General features: G+C 43.1%; 1 protein-coding gene across 1 annotated transcript; it reads right to left on the bottom strand.

Moving 5' to 3' along the window:
* Positions 1 to 1,241: 1,241 nt before the first annotated feature.
* CRABP2 (cellular retinoic acid binding protein 2) lies at positions 1,242 to 21,153 on the bottom strand. The gene is made up of 4 exons (XM_075191770.1): positions 20,808 to 21,153; positions 7,114 to 7,292; positions 2,586 to 2,702; positions 1,242 to 1,610 (listed from the first exon to the last, which is right to left on the bottom strand). Exons 1-4 carry the CDS (start codon positions 20,875 to 20,877, stop codon positions 1,560 to 1,562), a joined length of 417 nt encoding a protein of 138 aa, XP_075047871.1. The 5' UTR covers positions 20,878 to 21,153; the 3' UTR covers positions 1,242 to 1,559.
* Between the last annotated feature and the right edge of the window lie 1,739 nt (positions 21,154 to 22,892).

Consider the following 22,892-nt stretch of genomic DNA (forward strand, 5'->3'; position numbering starts at 1 on the left):
GGCAGCACGGTTGCCTAGTGGTTAGCACTTCTGCCTCACAGCACTGGGGTCATGAGTTCGATTCCCGACCATGGCCTTGTCTGTGAGTAGTTTGTATGTTCTCCTCGTGTTTGCGTGGGTTTCCTGCGGGTGCTCCGGTTTCCTCTCACACTCCAAAAACATACTAGTAGGTTAATTTCGCTGTTATCAAATTGACCCTAGTCTATCTGTGTGTATGTTAGGGAATTTAGTCTGTAAGCCCCAATGGGGCAGGGACTGATGTGGTTGAGTTCTCTGTACAGCGCCGCGGAATTAGTGGCGCTATATAAATAAATGGTGATGATGATGATGATGATAACTCCCCCTGGTCATGTTGCAACAGAGCTCCAAGTGGTAAATAGCCATTGTGGTCCCAGGCTCAGTCCTATCTAGCCTTTCCACAGCGTTGGCCCTCTTTTCTATCTTCCATCGCCCCCATTTGCGTACGGCCAATCAGATCCACGAAAAAAACCAAACACTTTTTTTTTTTGGGAGTATTTTTCTTTACTTAAAAAAACATATTGACAAATAAATACAGAACGATGCATAAACTAGAAAAATAAAAGCAAATATGTGAGACGTTTCTACCTCAGGAAATAAAACATTTAGCCATCAGTACTACATTTTCTAGCTATGTGTTTTAATACAATACATGTATAAAATGTTTAAAGCCAGTTGCTAAAATAAAACAAAACAAAAAAAGGAATATCCATTTTCTCTTCTCGGGCGGTGCTAAATTCTGGCTAAACCTTTTGTCCGACAAGGAAGAAGGGGGCAATATGGATGCCTCTGGGTAGAGCCGTGTCTATGTACATATTAAAACTTCTGTATAGAAGTCAATGTACAGGTCTACTTTACAATCATTTAGTAACGTGCCTGTGGGTCAACGTGCACTGTGTTCTAGAACATTCCTAAGACAATACAAAGAAATCCGAGTAGAATATTCACAAGGCGGAGGACGCCATTTAAGAATTCTACGTTGAAGCCTGATTTTTTTATTAATAGATTACTTCTTTTTAATGATTGGTTAGTATTATTGCTAATTAATTAGCTCTTTACCTCATCTACTTGCTACCAACAAGGCCTTGGATAATGTCGGTTAAATTGGCAAGGCCTTTGGTTGCTCATCAAGAGTAAATAATGACCGTGCATGCAAAATGGTTGACAGGAACAGTTCTCCAAGAGCGACTTGGAATGGTCCATCTGATTTACACAATAATCTGTTCTTTTTTTTTTTTGGTACAACCAAATTGATAGTTATTGCCCCCTCTCCTTTCCACAGTCAAATTAGACACTACAGCGAGGCCCTCTCTGGATGTAAACCAATCGGGTGAACGAGTCTTTGCGGCAAGGTGAGGAGAGGTCAAATGCTACCATCTCCCCAAACAATAATGAAAGACTGAGGCCGTTATAGGATGAGAATCGATGGGTGTCTTGCTGTAAACGGAGTACTCTCTGCTTTAGAAGAAGTGGTTACGGAAGGTTCGGACGGCGGGCCGGACAAGATGAACGTCTCAGATTTCTCAGGTGCTTTGGTGAATTTAGTCTCTAACGTAAATCCGCGTACAGACGACATCATCAGCAGTCATGGTCTACAAGGAAAGAGAATGAATATTAGAATACAATTTTCAACCACTGTCCGAGCGAGCGCAATTTGACATCTTGTTCCTTTGTTTTTTGAACCCTGCGATAGAGACTTAAATATTAAGGGCATATTTAAAGCACTATTGTCATCTACAAACAGTGGAAGCAGACTTTTTTGGATGTGGCGGGGGGGGGGGGTGTACCAATATTTCATGGAAAGCCTCCTATTAAATCCCTAGCAACCAATCACATCACTGAGGCACATCGTGACTAATATTTACAACAAACTGGTTACTAGTGAATGGATAGGCTGTATTGTGTCATGATAATTGACTCCGCTCACAAAATGGCTGCCTCCACTGTGTGTGGGTCGGAGGTATTTACAACAAGTCAATGTCCAGACTACATTAGCCATTAAATGGGCATCATCCTGACAGGAAACCAAGCACAAACTATCTTGGATATAACTTATTTTAATAAGATGGTGCAGCACTGTGGCTTAGTGGTTAGCACTTCTGCCTCACAGCACTGGGGTCATGAGTTCAATTCCCGGCTATGGCTTTATCTGTGTGGAGTTCGTATGTTCTCCCCGTGTTTGCATGGGTTTCCTCCAGGTGATATTAAATTGCCCTTAGTCTCTCACTATCTGGGTGTATGTTAGGGAATTTAGACTGTAAGCTCCAATGGGGCAGGGACTGATGTGAGTGAGTTCTCTGTACAGCGCTGCGGAATTAGTGGCGCTATATAAATATAGAGGGTAGTAAAAAGTCTATAGAAAGCAGTCAGTCGTATGTTTTGGCAAGTCTAGTACAAGTCGGACCAATAGAAGTAAATGTTAGCTTGGATACCATAGTATATAGTTAATTTGTGTTACTTCCACCAGGTAACTATGGCAATAAGTTTATTAGTAAACTATTATGTCCTACACAGATAACACATGCTCTCTTGGTATACTGGAGAGAATTATGTCCTGGTTTTCTTACCAGAATAAGTTCTCCATCGTTGGTCATTTCTCTGGACCAGGAAGTTTTAGGTCCTTCCCCTTTCAGAAGTCTTTGCTCACATATCATTTTGTTCTCACTTTCCCATTTTGCCAGGCTCTAGAGAGAGATAAAGAGGACACACTTAATTATACAAAAGCAGCCCTCCAGACAATGACACTCTACACCACGGCCACCATCCGTCATGGGCAGGAGACAGCAGTCTCCTCCTGGAAGCTCATTAAGGAGTACTCCGACACTTCCCTGACTTATCAACTTGTGGAAAGTGAATGGGGGGCAGGGAGATAGCTTAAGTACGGACAACAAGGAGTAACAAAGCATTACTGATAGAGTCAGCTGAAAGATCTTCAGAAGAGTTTAGCACAGAGCAGAACATTTCAACCTCACAGAGAGCACCCGCTCCAGGATTTTGTCTTTATGCTGAAAATTGACAATTTAATGTCTAGAATTTGAAATTTTAAACATTCCCCGTGTGTTTTGTTTTTTTTAAAGACCAAAAAGGACAGAACTATTTTTGAAACGGAGCATATATGAATGTGCGTGTACAAAGGATTCAGAATAACACCGATATCGTGAAAATTAACCGCAGAAAGCAGAACATCCATCCTTAAATGTCAAATAAATGTTAAGTCAATATAGTTAATGCAAAAATAAGCAATAGATTGCCTTTAAAGAGTTACTCCACCTAGAGGGTAATTTTTACCCAACATTTGTCAAACTAGCAGAAATACAGACGATTCATACCAGGAGCCCCAGCAGTTGAGAAATTGCCCTCGCCAAAGCTACCATAATTATTGGGCTGGTGTTGACAGCTAGGAACTGCTCACATTCAAACAACGCCAAGACAGTTTATAACGGCACTGACTGGAGAGAAACGGAACTCCTTTTCGGTCAGGGGCGTCCTCCTAAATGTGGGTATAAGCACGGTGGCTCAGTGGTTAGCACTTCTGCCTCACAGCACTGGGGTCATGAGTTCGATTCCCAACCATGACCTTATATGTGTGGAGTTTGTATGTTCTCCCCGTGTTTGCGTGGGTTTCCTCCGGGTGCTCCGGTTTCCTCCCACACTCCAAAAACATACTAGTAGGTTAATTGGCTGCTTTCAAATTGACCATAGTCTCTCTCTCTGTCTGTCTGTGTGTGTGTGTGTGTTAGGGAATTTAAACTAAGCTCCAATGGGGCAGGGACTGATGTGAATGAGTTCTCTGTACAGCGCTGCGGAATTAGTGGCGCTATATAAATAGCCGATAAGTCTTTGTAGAACTGCGTGGGGGATCCGTTAGTTGCGGGGAAAAGAGAGGCCGTCGATGTCTTGTTTAAATTAAATATATTTGGGGGTTGATATTGAATGAATAGAACTTGAAATTGGTTGCAGCTTGATTATCTGATCACTAGCCCCAAGTCCAGTAGCCGATTCCCCCAAAAGATTACAGACTGTTGCAAACATCTGGGTTTTCTGGACAAATGATGAAAAAACAATCACGTTTGCAAAAAAAATTAAAACTAAAGTATAGGACAAGTTAAGTAAAACAGCCTCTTATATTTCTTTTAATCCTTTAAAAGACAGTGCTGTGATAAAGGTTGGTATGTTAGAAGGAATTAAATGCTACAGCTGTTTAACATTAGATTAAAAATTGTATAGGCCTTATATTCAGACTTATGATAGATTTAGAGAGTTGTCCACCCGGACTTTAATAAACTAACAGCCGCCCGGTTGTGGCGAATATAGAGTGTACAGAAGTTTGGTGCAGAGAGTGTAGCGCAGTTAGAACGCACCTGAAAGAATCTCAAGGAGGAGTCATTGAAGCAAACTATAGGTCTCAGCTTCCAAGGACCAAAGAGTCATCTATCCGATAATGAGGAATGGTGTAGAACTCAGGGAAGCAGAGAGTGACACTCGTTCTAGACTGGTCACGCTCGAGGGAGCCCATCAGATGCCTCTGTGTCAGGTGGCACGATGCCAAGGGCTGGATTTCCATCTTTTATTAAAAAGCGATGACCCATATTTTGTCAGAAGTTTTCTAGGTCTCAAATTCAAACTTTAACACCCAGTGTCCTCAGTATAACGAGATCCATTAAAATCTATTGCTACATATCATCCAACAGTCCCAATTTTCAAAGGGCTGCGACCTCATTGAAAATTGGGTGGACATTTAATCGGGGCCGCCATGTGGGCGGATTGAGGGCATGGTTTAATTTATCCTCCTGGATAATGTTGGGATATATGTTAATTAAAATCTTAAGTCCATAATTAATCCATAATTAAAAGGCAGCACGGTGGCCAAGTGGTTAGCACTTCTGCCTCACAGCACTGGGGTCATGAGTTCAATTCCCAACCATGGTCTTATCTGTGTGGAGTTTGTATGTTCTCCCCGTGTTTGCGTGGATTTCCTCTGGGTGCTCCGGTTTCCTCCCACATTCCAAAAACATACTAGTAGGTTAATTGGCTGCTATCAAATTTGACCCTAGTCTCTCTCTGTCTGTGTGTGTGTGTTAGGGAATTTAGACTGTAAGCTCCAATGGGGCAGGGACTGATGTGAATGAGTTCTCTGTACAACGCTGCGGAATCAGTGGCGCTATATAAATAAATGGTGATGATGGTGATCCTCAAAGTACATTTTAAAGCTAATCTAATGGCAGAGATTTATGATAATATTTATATAGTTCTAATGTGAGATTGTGTAAAGATCCGTACAAGCCAATCAGATATTAGCTTTGATCGTATTAGAAAATGTAAGCCGATATGTGATTGGTTGTGACAGATTACTATACATTTGCGCTATTGCAAACCAAGTCCCAACGTGTAGTTTTCAGGTCATTAAATAGGTTTTGAGTATAAGTCCACTAAAATAATGAAATAATAAAAATATAAGATAAAAATAAATAAAATAAAAAAAAAAAAAAAAGTTCTTATTTGCTCCCTGGAAAATTAGCTATAAGAATCGGACCTTGGTTTTTTTGTCCTAATCTAAAATCAGTTGTATGTTCACTGTGGGAACAGCTTGGCAGATGTATCCCATCTAAGATTTGGCAGAGCTACTTTTTGGTGCCGAATTACCTTACAGAAAAGATTCAACATCACCTCACATCACCCAACCGCAAATTGCTTTACAGAGAGCCGTCCGGGAGAAGTGTAATTTCCTCTTTGCTAAAATGGGTATTAAACTAGTATCCTCTAGAAACTGCCTAAAAATCGTATCATACGGGGAGTCGAGAGGTGTTGGGATTTGAGTTTCCACTTCCTCAGCTTCTGCAAACTGGACCGATTTCATTTCTTAACCCTGCGAAGCCGAAAGGATAACTAGGAGGCCAGGGGCGGTCGAGCCATTTTGGGGTTAATTGCATTAATTGACATGCAATGAATAAATAGCCTTAAGAGTCGTTAGCTCGGAGGGCAAAGGTCGCTGGCTGCTTATCGCCAGTCTTTTAATATAATATGTTATAAGAGATCGTCCAGCACGCCATAAAGCGAGAACTGATTTAGTAGATGATTTAATGGCTCACTAATGGCAGGGAAATTCATTCCAAAAAAAAAAAAGTAGTGTGTGTTTCCCCCCCCATCTTTGCTGAAACAATGAGTGCAGTGTTTCGGGCACCTGTGAGTGGAAATCCAAAGTCTGTTTTATGGGCTTTTGACACTAGCGCACAGAAATAAAAATGACAGTATTAAATTCCATGTGGCTAGCTATTATATGACGCTGGGAACACAGTCCGAAGACAGGAAATGTAAGCACGGGTGTATGTGGTAAATTTGGGTCATAAAACGTCATTTTCATCCAGGCCACACAGAGGGGTATAGTTGAGAAAGAGCTTTTGCATCTGGTAGCCTATTTAACAAATATGGCGGGAACCGGTGCTTGCACCGTCAGGATACTGGTTTTGCTATTCCCACCTCGCCTTCGGGAAAAACGTCAACGTTTTTTTGAATGAGACTAAGATAGCGAGTGGGTATGGGGTAGTTTTGTTATGCGTGTAATAGGGTAATGTGAGTGAGGTTAAGAGGGTGGTTGAGGAATATTATAAGCTTGTCTGAAGAGGTGGGTTTTCAGAGAACGCTTGAAAGCTTGTAGACCAGAGGAGAGTCTTATTGTGCGAGGGAGAGAGAATTCCACAGAGTGGGTGCAGCCCGGAAAAAGTCCTGTAAACGGGAATGGGAGGATGTAAGGAGGGTGGATGAGCGACGCAGATCTAGTGCAGAACGGAGTTGCCGAGTTGGGAGATATTTTGAGACAAGAGAGGAGATGTATGTTGGGTGCAGCTTTGTTGACGGCCTTGTTGGTTAGTAAAAATATTTTATATTGGATTCGGTAGAAAACAGGCAACCAGTGTAGAGACGTACAGAGTGATTCAACAGAGGAATAACAATTTGCAAGGAAAATCAATCTTGCCGTAGCGTGTAAAATTGACCGTAGGGGTTCGAGTCTGTTTTGGGAGATTGTAGCGGCGGCTTCCTGTCCAAAAACAAATAGGACCAGTTTAGTCATTATGATTACACTACCCCGATCCTCACCTTACACGGACGGCCGTCTACGGTCTGCTCCTCAAATTCCTCCCCTATTTTGAAGTTGATCTCGGTGGTCCTGACTGTAGTGCTCGTCTTGATGTAGAAGGTCTCGTCTTCCTGCTTGATCTCTACGGCTGGTTTAGAAGCAGCGGCCACTGCAATCTTCCTCAACATGACGTTGACGCCTGAGGAAACAATTAGGAGGAGTTTTGGGTTGAAATGGAGTCAGCTAGGACAACGTTTGATTTATAGTCGGTAGTGCGGCAACTTCGTGACTAAAATGCCACCATTGTATTTACTAAAAACACTTTTTAACTACACAATACCTTAAAAACAACAACAATATAATAAAGATATCTATATACACACACACACACTATGGAATTTTTGTGGCCAGTTGACATATTGAAAGGTCACAAGAGGAGACAATGCAGACGCTCTTCCTGACAAGATGGTTCCATTCCCATTTGTCATCAGACCCTTTGTCAACACAGCGAGCGACTCCTGTATCACATATCACCACTGTGACCCCTTCACAACCATCTGCAATTACACCTCACAGTCCATAAAGTGTGCAGAGTAGGAGTCGAAAAATCAAAACAGATACGGATATTATTCCTTCAGTTGTAGCCGTCAGCTACACACGGAGGAGGCAGCCATTTTGTGCAGCCAATCAATTCGCTAGGAGCCAATGACATCACTAAAAAGTGTGTTTGTCAGGACTCAGATATTGGTCCAACGCACAAAATGGCAGCCTCCACGATTTAGAGGCGATAGAGAAACTTTCAAGCCAGGGGTGCCCACTCTGGCAAACCCAAAAACACACAGATGAACACTACCGTGACTAGGTTTTTAACTGAACCAAATCAATTCAGTCCCATAGATTAAATAGCACAAAAGTGGTGATAGACGAGAGAGTTTGTAATGGATTTTGAACGCATCTGCATTCCTGGTGTCAAAGTAACGTACAAATTGTCTCTTAGCCACCGAGAACAGAATCTGTAGTATTTGTAAAAAAAAAAAAAAAGAGGAATACCTGACGCGTTTCAGTCATTTCACGATTTCCTTGAGGCAACATTCTTTGTTAATGGACATGGGATATAGCAAAAATAGATGTTAATGAAAAAAAAAAAAAAAAAAGTTACTTGTAAGAGAGTGTTAAAACAAATTGCCCTATTGTTTAGTGGTGAATAAAACCAGTTTATAAAAAAAACTGGCTTCTGACAAGACCAAAATATCCGAGTAACTTGAACGTATATTCCTACGCAATTTAAAGTATTGCAATGCTTTAAAGGAGACTGGAAGCGGGTCTAGCAATACACCTCAAATTAATACTTTAACCATTACTTCCTTCTCTAATACTTCTATTGTAATAGTTCTTATATTTTTACGCCGTCTTCCATATAGTCACTTATTAGCGTGTGGAAAAAGTTTACCAATACTGCCCTATCGGTCTGTACGCGTGCATATGAAAATCGAGAGATTGCCATTCGGTCAATTTCAAAGCGGTGGCAAAAACGAAATCTTGGGTGGAACCTCACAAACTGGTGAGGTCGTTAAAAGTCTTCAGATAGAGTAATGGACAGTTCCCCAGGCTTGGAGGGGGGTTTCCAGGCACTAGGAAACCCCCCTCAGTTTGCCTATGTGTGGGTACACGAAAACACGGCAAATAGGCCCAAACAAGGTCACTTATCGTTCTTTTGAAACTAATGGAATAGTGGCCTTTATTTTTGGAACAATAAAATGTAGGAGACACACAGCATAGCGTGAGGTGCATGAACCCAGGAGGAATGACTGAAAAGATCTAATTATCTAAGCACACAACAGGATGACTGATTTGTCTTGTGAGGTCTCTACCCGCCACGGAGACACGAGACGGGCGCAGACATATGATTTTCGAGAGCCAGAAAAGAAGGTCACGTCTGTAAGAGAGACGAGCATGATCCAGCTCGGTGGAGAATAAAAGGAGAGAGCTGTCATTTTCTCATAAAAACCATCTTGTTTGTAATGAATGAATAGAGAATAAGGGCCTTGTATGCTCCGGGCTTGGCTGGCAACCGAAGCAACGCTGGCAAACAGTACTCATCGCTCCTCCCAGCATCCATACCACACCAAATAATCAAGTCAAATTTCCTACTGTCATCCGTGGCCTTCTGTAACCCTTGCAGCTCAGGGAACTGGGGAGAGAGCCAAAGGCCTAAGGGGAAGATGACTGCGGATTTATTTTATTTATTTTTTTCTATTTATTTTTTTTTAAGTTATGTTTCCTTAAGTACTTTTTTCTGACTAAATCAGAGCTCCACATTACAATTTTTCCTGTCACAGAATAAAGAATATAAATGTCTATTTTCTTTTTAAAAAAAATATATATAAAACTGCTCTCGTGGGTTTTGGTTTTGAATTTTTAGAAAAAAAATAAATGCTAAAATACGCTAAAAAACAAAAAACACAAAACAAACAAAAAGCAAAACACAAAAAAAAAACAACATAATTTTGCACTTTTTTTGTTCCTACATTATTATTAACCTCAATAACACCAATTTCAAGTCATTTGCAGTCAATTTTGACCACTTCACAGGTCACAATATTATTTCCATACACTTTTGGACAAATACTGCAGCGACCTGGCTGGATGGTAAGCGACAGAGCAGTGACACAAACACACGGCAGTTCCTAGCACATCTAGGACACATTGGCAAAAAAAGAAAAATGGTGCAAGATGGAATTGTTCTGGGGACTGCCGTCCCATCCAACCCACCATTATGTTGGATCTTAAAAAGGAATCCAAAAGTCGCAAGATCCGACGACATAACAATGACGTTTTGTCTCGTTTTCAATTATGAGGGTGCGCGAAAGTGCCGAGCCGGCTCGGCACTAAGTTCGGGTATGTTCGGTTCTCGGGGAACTGAGCCTGAGCATCTCTAGTTAAAAGAACCAAACATAAAGCCTATACATCCTAAATAAAGACATTTTAAGTAGAGAGTAGGGCATTCTCCTGCATCTGCCCACTTGCTAGTGTGGAGGGCAGGATTTGAAGCCTCCATGACGCGACTCAGGAAAATGCATCATTTTGGCCTGCCCCTGTGGTAAAATGATCGCTATGGGACCAAATTATGCTATTTGTCAAGCCCCACCTCTGAGGAGCCAACTTCGAAAAGTTGGCAAGTAGGTCATATTTCTATATATACATACACACATATACTGAGATATATGTAAAAGATTGGGCACCCCGGTCAAATTCCATGTTTCACTGAATCTATGAGTGAAAAAACGTTAACACAACAGCAGGGTACACACTTAAACCCAACATAGTTCTGCGCATTAAATGCACAATTGCTATTTATCTGCTGAATGCATGGACTGGGAAAATGAAGTCATGAAAGTAATGTGTAAAAAACTGGGCAAAAGTCATTAATTAGCAACACTTCCTTTGGCGGATAGAACAGCTTACAGATGCTTCTTGTAGACTGCCAAGAGTCTTTGTATTCCTTTCAGAACCCTTCTAGTTCAGAAATATTCTTAGGTCTTCTTACATCTGTTGCAGGTTGAGAGGTCCCCTTAGATTGTCAATAACATGCAAGCCTGGGGTCTGTGGACAACCTTCCAAACGATCATCCACGGTGGTGGATTCTGAGGGGTGTTTTGGACTGTGGTCTTGCTGAAAAAGCCAATCTCTTCACACCTCGAATTTGACCCTGTGCTACTAGACACCACACAACCCCAAAGCATGACAGATCCAACTCTATGGTCAATAGTCATCCAGGTGGACTTTTCCTCAATTGTGTCACCTGTTTTTTTTTTGGAGAATCTATAGTGGATGTGGCCAAATGCGTATAATTTTTGATTCAGTCCAAGAACGTTCTTCTTCCCACCAGTTGCCGATTTATTTATGCAATGTTCTACATACCTCGGCTCTTGACAGGTTGTAGAAAAGGTACCCAGATATTGCCATGAGCTCAACAAGTCCCCTCCCCCCCCCCCCCCCCCCCCAGACTTTAATTTCTTAATGTTGCCATCAGTGGAATTTCCAAGTTGGGGGTATTTAGCCAACTTTAAAGCCTTCACCGGCTTCGTAACAGTCATCATCATCATTTATTTATATAGCGCCAACATATTCCGTAGCGCTTTACAATTGGGGACAAACACAGTAAACTAATAAACAAACTGGGTAAAACAGACAGAGGTGAGAAGGCCCTGCTCGCAAGCTTACAATCTATGGGACAATGGAAGTTTAATACATGAGGTTAAGTCTACATTTTGCATTTCGGCCCAGCCAGACTGCAAAGGTAAAAGTGACTCATAAGCTAAATGATCTTGTCACACAACAATGTTGGTCAGGGGGTAGTTGTCTTGTGTGAAATTGTGTAACGGATGGTAATAGGGTAATGTAGTGAGGTTAAGAGGGTGATTGAGGAATATTATAAGCTTGTCTGAAGAGGTGGGTTTTCAGAGAACGCTTGAAAGTTTGTAGACCAGAGGGGAGTCTTTCATGTCCACCGCTCATTTCTATTGGCATCCACAACTTTCTCAGAACTATCCCCTTTACATAATTCACAATGCTTTTTTCCACATAATTCAGACTGGACGTGAGCCGCCCAAATGAACAGGATAAGTGGGGATAGCTTCCTATAGCTTTTACGTTAATGAGACCTAAATGGAAGTACGGGTTGGATTGTATGGCTGGTGCCAGACCATCAACGTGATCCGACACCAGACATTTTGTAAACCAAGTTTGGCTTCAACCAAGGATGCAGAGCTAGGTTCAAAGCGAGCCATCTAAAAAGGAGAGGAGGTGTTAAGATACTGAACAAATTAGAAGTTCCTGGAGCCGAGGAATAAAAGGACTTTTTGTTTGTAGATTGCTGGATATAGTCTTTGATCTTTCTAGAAGATGTTTAACACCAGGGTGATAAACCATTAAGCCATTAAGTCTTTAAGAGATTTACACTAGCCTCCATGACAATAGGGAAAGCACTAAACCTCTAAGAGCTGTTTTATGCCTGTGAATCAAGGTCCAGCAATTGTCATAAAAAAAAAATAAAAAAAAAAATGAAGGTGGTCTGAACTTTTTGTTTGATGTAGAAATTAACAGCCCTGGTGGACAGAGGTTAAACTAAGGGCGAAGACAGATCAAAATGACCAGTTAGGATTCATTAAGGTCAGGAAAACAGACGTTAATCTGATTTGGGGGGGGGGTCTTGAGCACAATTCTGTCTCCTCTTGAATATGGTTCAGTGATTGTACCACTATAATGTACATACCACTCCCCCCTCATGTTCTACACAGTGCTAAAATGTATCTGGTCCTTTCAGTGAAGACATGTGAATTTTATGAAGTGCTACTTGCCGGCTCCATATCAAAGTTTGGGCAGGTGCCCGTCGGGTGGGCTCGTACATTTTAGGCCAGGGTGGGTGAGACTCTGCTCAGCATCCTATTAGGAAAATTTTAAAGGGGGAAAAAAAATGTCAGGTAACTCAGTGAGCCAGCTAAAGGTAGCCCACTATGGGACAGCCTGAGGGCCCCCTAGCCCAGCACGCCCCTGGTGCCCGGCAATACCACACTAACCTCCTCATCCCGTGTGTGCGGCGGAGGGGGAGGCTCTCTACTAAGCCTTCTGAGACAGAAGAGGGGACGACTCAGGGGTGCTTGACGTCAGGTGGGGAGTGGAGTCCTTGGACTGGCGTCCTGGTATTGCCAGGCCCGAAGCAGCTGCACCCCCCCCCTTCTGCTATCAGAACACGTTTCAGTTCTTAAAACATGACTAGGCAAGCATGAAGGAGTTATTAGTTCTGCAATCGCTTTGGTCCTGTTCTACTGAGGAATGCAGAACTATGTAATATTTACCATCATGAACATGGCTATATGAGACAAATTTAAACAAACAGACATGAACTCTTGTTTGAAGCAAGTTAAGGAGTTGTCGATGCCCCCCCACATGAAGATCCCATTTGTGGAGTGCAGAAGGCAATTAAAACTTTATTTTATTTCATGATAAGATCACCCCCAAAGTAATTATTTTTGTTTCGGATGAGTTTCCTTTAAGAAATTCACTACATCAAACTCAGGAGATCTCTCCCTTACGCAAAGGGTGAAATAGCAACCCTAGATATAAATATACAAGATACAGCGACGCGTCCCATCAGCTGGGAAGATGAGAATCTGATATGACCACCAAGTACAGGAACTGCATGGACATAGGGTCATTGATAATTAAGCAGAGGCATACATTATATACCTATAATAGGTTAAAGCTTCAGTGTGTGCAAAGGATTTTTTGGCAGCACAGTGGCCTAGTGGTTAGCACTTCTGCCTCACAGCACTGGGGTCATGAGTTCAATTCCCGACCATGACATCTGTGTGGAGTTTGTATGTTCTCCCTGTGTTTGCGTGGGTTTCCTCCGGGTGCTCCGGTTTCCTCCCACACTCCAAAAAACATACTGCTATCAAAATTGACCCTAGTCTCTCCCTCTGTGTCTGTGCGTGAGCGTGTGTCTATATTAGGGAATTTAGACTAAGCTCCAATGGGGCAGGGACTGATGTGAATGAGTTCTCTGTACAGCGCTGCGGAATTAGTGGCGCTATATAAATAAATGATGAGGATTTTTGATTCTCTGGAATGGTGCAATATTAAGTCATTTCCACCAAGGCAACCAGACTTCTGTGAGGTGATATTAAAATCATTTTAAACCGTAGTCCTATATAAAAAGTCTTGCCACCTCTGACGAAGCACTTCCAATATACAGAGGCGGATTTAATGATTTTGCGCCCTCGATATACGCATACAAATTATGTCGTAATGATGAACGCTGGTGGTCAAGAAACCTCAAGACAGCGAAATTCAAATATTCCATATAAAATGAAATACTAACACGCCATTATCACTTTATAAGCAGAAGCGATTGGCTACTGCATACCTCCCAACAAGTCAGACGGGAGGGGGACAGGGGGCGTGGCCAATTCACAATGGGGTGTGTGGCTGTGTTCCCTGTGGACTGTCTAGCGCAGTGATGGCTAACCTGTGACACTCCAGGTGTTGTGAAACTACAAGCCCCAGCCTGCTTTGCCAGTTATCAGCTAGTTAACTACTGGCAAAGCATGCTGGGGCTTGTAGTTTCACAACACCTGGAGTGTCACAGGTTGGCCAGCAGCTGCTTATTAGACATTCCCCCCCCCTTCCCTCTCCCTCTCCAAATCAGTCCTGGACAAGACAGCAGGACAGAGTCCTAAATTCGGGACAGCCTGGCTGAAATCGGGACAATTGAGACGTACGCCATCACAGAGTTCCCGGGCGTCTCAAAAATCAGGACTGTCCCATCTAAAATCTACACATTTGGGATGCATGCATTAGGTTTACCGTGATATTTATTACATAAAAAAAATAAAAATAATTTAGTCTAATAAAAAATGTGCGCGGAGCACCAGACACATTTTAAAACAAAACTCAGTAATGTGTTTGAAAAAACAAAGGACTTAATTGAAAACAGCACATCCTTTTTACTTTGGGATGTATGCAATGTTATATTTTATTCTATTTTTTTTACAGCTGGGAGCTCTGATAAAGGACGGCCAGTGACACTTTTCACGCTGCGTCCTGCGCTCAACAATTAAATCCCATTAATTTCTGTGTAGCCTGCGGTGAGAAATCAGCATTTCTCTCTCAGCAGGGGGGGGCGTAGTTTTAAATTTAAACGGTCGCATCTCCATCTGGCAAGGTCTCTGCTGGGCACGGGCCAAGATTCTGCCAGCACCTCTGGCCCAACGCCGTGTCTTTGCACCTGTCATGTGTAGGCCTCTACAAAATCCTGAGGGGGCCGGATACGCAACGCTACTCTGTAATACAGTATAAAATATCCCTTATGTTTAATATATGGCTCATAAGTACATTTTCTGCATATTTTCCTCATGTTCCTAGTAGGAGATACGCAGAGTTTTGAAAAAGCTACTCTCTAAAAGGAGAACATATTTCTAAGCAATATTGCTGCAAAATCTCTACAATTCTTATTGCGTTAGTGAGTATAACCCTATAATGAAGCGTTACCCCCCTTTTCAGTGGACTTTACCACTTTACCAACTCTCCCGGAAAGTCCGGGAGAGCTGGCATTTCTCCTGCATCCCCTGGCTAAAACGACGCGATTCACAGAGAATCGCATCATTTTGGCCCCTCCCCCCGCGACAAGTCATTTTACTTGTGGGGGGGGGGCAAAACGATGCGATTCAGGGCACCCCGCCCCCTCCCTCTTGTCACGCCCCTCTCCCGGAAGTCGCCGACTGAAAGTTGGCAAGTATGGTTTACTATAAGATTGAACCACCTATTGTGCTTGCTTTTGACATCATAAAGATCTATAGAATAAATAGCCACATCTTCCACGACGCTACGGAGCCTATTTAAAAAATATGTGGAACAAACAGCAGTGATTGGCTGTCACCCGCAGCAGCCAATCAGATCGTAGCTTGTAGCCGTCTGGTGTAATCTAAAGTCAACTAAGGGAGAGCTTAAGTCTGATTGGTTTCTATGGGTAAACAGGGGCAAACGCAGGATTTGTAGGGGGGGGGGGGGGTTTCCACACCACGCCGCCAGTGGGCGTGACCAGCATGCATGGGGGCGTGGCTATAATTTTAGACAGTGCTTGGCTGCTCTCCAACTTTTCCTATCCCCATAATATACATGGGCAATGCTGCGTGCACTACTGTTAGGTGCACGCAGCTCTCCCTTTTCGAGCAGAGCCGTGAGAAGCGGGAGCAGGGTCCAGCCACCTCAATTATACAGTGCTCCAGGCTTGGAGGGGGGGTTTACAGGTACTAGGAACCCCCCCCCCCCCCTCCCTCGGTTTGCATCCCTACACATTAACAAAGTAATTTCATCCAATCCATTCTCAGCGAGCGGCTGATAAAGTTCTATAGGACTTCATGGCCTCATACTTATGTTAGGAGCCAGGGACTTAAAAATATAAAAAAAACAGCTGACAGGGTGCCAGTAAAGGGAGGGGGGGGGGGATTTTAAGCACACAGATGTACAGTAAGGTTACAGGATTTTATATTGTTATAAATCAGGATATCACAGATTTTCCAAAATTATTACTGGCAGAGACCCACGTCTGGTTCCTCTAGAGGGGATACAGTTAGTGAAAGGATATACTGTTGTAAGGAACAATATGCACAAACTATATCACTCCATATAGTTTTAATACTAAAACATTCTCGCCACAGAACGACACAAGCAGCGTTGCAGAACAGTGCACGTATAAACGTCCAGCCGTAACCTGATCAAAGCTGGAAAACGTTGGCTGGTGTTGGTGACAGGAATATTCTCTGCGGGGATCATAGGAAGAGAAACGTGTTTCAATATTGAATGCCTCTAGTGATATTTTATTCATCGCAGGTTGAACGATTTTTTTTTTTTGACTGCGAGGAAAGTGAACCTGGCTGACCCAGATCTCTAAAGTCATCCGGCCTAGAGCACACGCGATGCCAACAAATGAAAAACCTAGCAATATATATATATTTTTGTAATACGTGGTGCAAAAATTAATACGAGTGCCACTGTCACCACTGTCTGCCTCAAAAGGCGTCATACCTCCCAACATAACGTCCTTTGAAATTGGGATATGAATGCGCCGAAAATGGGCATGGTCACGTCACACTGGGGGTTATAGCAGTGTCACTTTAGAGCAAGCCACATCCCCCGGCACCATGTCCTCTGAAGCACTAGGCCATCCCAAATTCCGTCTACCTAAACATACTCTAACCATTGCTGAACGTGGCACCCGGCCATGTTTGTGAGCGGAACGCATCTCCCAAGAGTCCTGGCAGTGGGACAATCCCCTAGTATTGGGACCATCTTCCCTCAGGAGTTGGGCGATATGGTGATGTCATAATTTCCTAGTGAATTAATTTGCATGAACATTACATCATCCACAAAATGGCTGCCTCCCCTGCGTGCAGACAACAGGTGCCGAAACACCGGATCTCTGATTTCATTCCAACTTTTCTTATTAATCAGCACATCGCACCAACGACGTGGAAACCATTTGACGGATCTGCAGGCCTACGTTTCCATCCAGCCATGTAATGTGCCATATGTAATGGTACGCAGTTACAGCTTATGAGGGGGGCTACACGGAAACGCTGGTCTGCAGACCGGTCAAATCATTTCCATACATGCTTTCAGCCGGAGATGATGGATGTGCAGAGCCTGTAAACCACTTCATCATCCAGACGACTGGCTAGGCAAGTACAATTAATGCATTCCTTAAAGTGATGGTGTTTAGAAATGGTTTGGGTGCCACGAGGAGAGCCCCTTTAAAACTGGAAAACGGTCAAGTATGGCTGCCCCGACGGGCACTGTAGAGACACGATATGCTTTTAATTACGATTATTTCTACACTTTGCCTTTGTGCAGTTTACCTGAAGCATCAGAGTTAGGTTTGCCCCAATCTCATAAGTATACCTGCCCAATGATTAAGACGGGCAGTCTCTAAATTAGCAACCAAGAACGCTCCATTCAGATGCATCATTACACAAACCATTCCTACATTATATTTACTGGACAAAGATAACACAGACAAATAAAACACAAGAGAGAAAAACAATAGATTAAAATAGCACAATCATTTTTAGGCTGCCCCCAAACTGTAGAGCCCTAGGCAGATGCCTTGTTTGCCCATCTGGTAAGGAAAACCCTGTTATGAATCCGTTTTATGTTGTCATTGTATATTCCATATTACACATTTGTAGGATTGCTAAACAATAGTTTATAGCAGGTGTTAGCTCACGACTTGCTCCTTATTGTAGGGTAGCGATGGGTTTAGTAATGCAGTCACACCAGCACAACACTTCCTCCCTGCTGGTTGATGGTACCAGGCTCACATCCCACCACAAAGCCACAAACGTGCCCTCCGGGGTATTTGACAATCTGCAGAACAGACAACCCAAAAAAATAAAAATCTGACTCTTCCAGCAATCCTCCAGACGCTTCCCTCTCCTTGCCAATTTTTATAATCCCGTTAAAATAAAACTACAGACTGCTTTGATATCTCTAATACTGCGCCCGTCTCCTTAAAGCTGACGAATATTAATTAAAAGCCAAATCTTGGCCGATTCACATGAACAGAAATTTCAGCGGTGCAGGTGAGAGGGAAGGGATTTCCTGTAGTGAGTTAGCTGCAGGAACTGCAAATGTTCAGGATTTAAAGGCCCAAAATAAGCCCATACTGTAGGATGGCCAGAACGGTGGAATGTGGTGCTGTAGATTCCTAATATATCTACAGATGTCCACCCAAAATGGGGGGCGACCCTTCCACTCGTATATTAAATTTCCACCCAAAATGGGGAGGGGGGGGGAACCCCCCCTCCCCGATTATTTTTACATAGGCCCCTAAAAGTCCAAACTAGAAGAAGACCAAGTCAGTACATAAATGTTCTAGAAAGTATTCCAACAATATATGAATATAGCGCTAACAAAGAGTGTAGTGTGGTACACAGGATATGCAACATAATAATTTAGCAAGAAGGAAGTGAAGAAGAAATGATAACGTAACAAATCCATGATCACCATAATATACAATTACTCACTTAAAAATACAAAATCTTTACATCTAGAGTAGAACTGAGCATCTGGTGGCTCTCCAGATGTTTGTGAAACTACAAGTCCCAGCATACCCCACCAGCAATCTAGTGGTAAAGCATGCTGGGGCTTGTAGTTTCTTCAACACCTGGAGAGCCCCAGATTGGCCAGGCCTGATCTAGAGTATTAAATCCTGCTTGTAAGGTTACGTACTCCTGGTTGGTACGTAGAGGTAGCTGCTCTCAAAGTAGTGATCTATTGATCGCCGAGGACCCCACTGACAGTTTTCACAATATAATCTACGAATGCTACAAGGACCCCCGGATGTATCTTGCTTCATTTTTGGGTGTATCCTCACTGTAATCAAAAGATAACCATTTCAAGGACCGCCAACGTTGCGGTCATCTCTTGGCAAACTCGGCGCAATGCCTCACAGTCAGCTGTAAAAATCATATACTTGTACTCTAAACATGCACAACTTGTCAGATCTGCCAATAAACGAGTTTATTTGTTCACAGTAGTGAAGTATACACATTGTCCCATTGTGGACGAATAACCGGGAAGCTGAATTTGGTGCACAGGAAATTGTGCAAAAGAAACTCAGTAACAAACTTTGTGGTGTTTCTGCACATTTAACTGGATATTTCAGTTATCAATGGATGAATCATGTATTCTGCAGAGATAGAGTTAGCAGGCTGCCGGCAGGGGAGGTGACCAATGGATGGATGTGATCTGTGGAGGGTGCTAGGCTGGGTGATTCAGTTTACACAGTCTGTACGTAACCAAATTTCAATGAAGACAGGGAAGGAGAAGAGGAATTTGGGATGACAATGTAACCATTTAGCAATGTAACAGTGTTAAACACAATCTCTTCCCTGACTAGCAGTGTAGAAAACCTAATTACATTAGGATGCGTGAAGAGATGAGAAGCCTGTGTATTAGGAAGAGGTAGCGTGAGGTCTGTGTATGAGAAGGGGGTGAGGGGGTATATGTCCTGTGACAGAACGGGAGAAGAGGACAGGAATAGTCTGAGAATTAAGGTGGGTGGAGAGATCTGTGTCCTGATCTCTGTGCATTAGGAGGCGAGGGGTCCCTGATCTCTGTGCATTAGGAGGCGAGGAGAGTTATCTGTACTAATGTCAGTGTTTTAGGAGGTGGCATATCAGTGTCCAGCTGTCTGTGTATTAGAGAGGTATGGGTCTGCGTATTAGGATATGGAAAGTCTGTCTTAGTACCTACACACTGTGAATAGACCTCCTCTAACACACAAGATAAAGGCATTAAGTATAGACGACAAGTCTATCCTGATGTCTGTGTTAAAGGACGAGGAGAGCGTTATAAATCTTGTGATGTCTGTGTATTAGGACAAGGTGAGAGATATAAACTCCTTAATGTCTGTGTATTAGGGATGCAGCAAGATATATTAATCTTCCGACGTCTGTGTATTCTGAAGACGTGAGAGTTCTAAATCTTAGTGTCCGTGTATTAGAACAATTTGAAACATATTGATCTCCCAATGTCTGTGTATTAGGACACGGTGAGAGACAAACTCCTTAGTATCTGTATAGAGTTAGAGATATTAATCTCCCGATATATGGGTATTAGGAGGAGGCGAGAGATATAAATTCTTTACTATCTGTGTATTAGGGTGAGGTGAGACATTCATACCCCAATGCCTGTGTATTAGGATACAGTGAGAGATATAAAATCCTGAGTGTGTATTAGGATGAGGCAAGAGATATTAATCTTCAGATATATGGGTATTAGGAGGAGGCGAGAGATATAAATTCCTCAATGTCTGTGTATTAGTGTGAAGTGATACATTCACCCCACCCCCCCCCCCCCCGATGCCTGTGTATTAGGATACAGTGAGAGATATAATATCCTTAATACCTGTGTATTAGGATGAGACGAGAGATATTAATCTCCTGATATCTGCACATTAGGAGGGGGTAAGAGATATCAGGATGTGATATATTTATCTCCTGATGCCTGGGTATTAGACCAAGGTGAGACCTCCACAGCATCTGCCAATAGAGGACACCTATCCAGAATAATGGGGCTTAATCTCACCCATCATACAGGACGTCCTGAGCACCTACAACATGTGAACCCCACATCCCATCAGGGTACTCACCCATCACTTTCAGCAGCTCCTCGAAATTCTCCGAATACTTCATTTTCCAATTTCCCGAAAAGTTGGGCATTTTTTTTGGCTAAGCTGGGAGAGGCCGTGGGGGGGTAAACCACACCGCAAAGGATAAAAGAAATGATCTGCTTCCAGCAGCACCACTCAGTGGGAGATGGGTCTCCTAGTCCCTCTGTACTGTTACACAGACAGCTTTCTGCAACAGTAATTTCTGCTGGATTCAGCCAAGCAGAGATGTGTCACTGTTACCCTGAGGGGGGGCAGCTCAGCACACAGACTCACACTAACAGAGCTCTCTGCCCAATCTTTGCAGGTTAAACTAATGCAACATACAGTCTGCTCCCTGACTATATATATATAACCCCCCTCCTCCTTCCATTCTCATATGTCTGCTGCTGGATCCCAAACCACCCACTGCCACTCACCCCCCCTCCTCTGCTTCCCCTGGGAGGGGCTACAAAACAAAACCTTTAGCAATCCCACCTGTGGCTATATCTAACACACCACCACCTACTTGGAAAGTACTTTTTTTTTTTTTATTTTAACTTGAGCTGACCACTAACCCATTGTGCAAAATTAAGAATTGTACCATTCTTTTTGCAACCCTTTCCATCCCAGAGAGATCTGCTGTCCATTGGGATAGATGATGTCTGTCTGTGTGTGAGTGTGCGTCTATATTAGGGCATTTAGACTGTAAGCTCCAATGGGGCAGGGACTGATGTGAGTGAGTTCTCTGTACAGCGCTGCGGAATTAGTGGCGCTATATAAATAAATGATGATGATGATGATAGATATCGACGTGGGAACAAGACAGTGACCTAAATTTAATAAGCCCGTCTCCCCAGTAACGCCACAAAACTTAATGCCCCTTTTCAGGTCATATGGGTGTAATAACCTTATAGATGTAGTTAATTAAGGACCTTGTTATAACATGCTGATGATAACCCACAGCTGACATTTAGCAGTGAACTACTGGAGCCAGGTCAATATTTGGCACGGTTCAACCAGCTCAGACTTTTGGCTAAACCAATCTCAAGAACATATTGATATTTGCCGTTGCTTTGACCTCACTAGCGTCTTATTATTTATAAGTGCCTCACAGATAAAAGATATTAAAATAAACTATAACATGTTTCTTTTTGTTGCTTGTTGCAGCTTAAATAGCTACATTTTATAGCATTTTTATTAATTTATTTTAAATTTGAACAGCAAATGTTACTGTGTTTTTGTTTAAAATTTGCCATTTGCCTGGAAAAAAGTTAAAAGTACTATACAAGGTAGCCATTTAAGCTGAAGCATGGTTAAACCTGATAGTGTTGAATTTGAGCAAGGCTATTTCTTACACGTATGAATAAAATGGGAAAACCTGGTGCCTGGTTCTCTGCTCTTGTTTGCATGAGTCACCAGTCCATTGGGGGGTGGCATCTTCTAGAATTGGGAGTGTGGCGCTGAGCTCTGACATCATAGCCCAGCGCCACACCCCTTGCCCATGACAAACATGGAGGAGCAGCAGCAGCTGGCAGCTTTTTACCTATGAAGCTGCTGCTCCTCCATGTTTGTCATGGGCAAGGGGTGTGGCGCTGGGCAATGATGTCACAGCTCAACGCCCCCTCCGTGTCTGCGGCCAGCGCTCAGTGTGGGAGCACCGCCAGGGGCAAACGCAGGATTTGTAGAGGGGGGTTTCCACACCACGCCGCCAGTGGGCGTGACCAGCATGCATGGGGGCGTGGCTATAATATTAGACAGTGCTTGGCTGCTCTCCAACTCTTCCTATCCCCATAATATACATGGGCAATGCTGCGTGCACTACTGTTAGGTGCACGCAGCTCTCCCTTTTCAAGCAGTGCCGTGTGAAGCAGAGGTAGGGTCCAGCCACCTCAATTATACAGTTCCCCAGGCTTGGAGGGGGGTTTCCAGGCACTAGGAACCCCCCTCGGTTTGCCTATGCACCGCGGCGACCATCTGACATTACAGCACGCTTTCAGTCGTTTCCTACACCCTGGCATCTGGTGGTAGCCACGGCACTGACGGTTTCTTGATTTATAATTTTGGGGCATATGAACAAATATTTCA

The sequence above is a fragment of the Mixophyes fleayi genome, chromosome 12, assembly GCF_038048845.1.
Source record: "Mixophyes fleayi isolate aMixFle1 chromosome 12, aMixFle1.hap1, whole genome shotgun sequence".
Lineage (NCBI taxonomy): Eukaryota > Metazoa > Chordata > Amphibia > Anura > Limnodynastidae > Mixophyes > Mixophyes fleayi.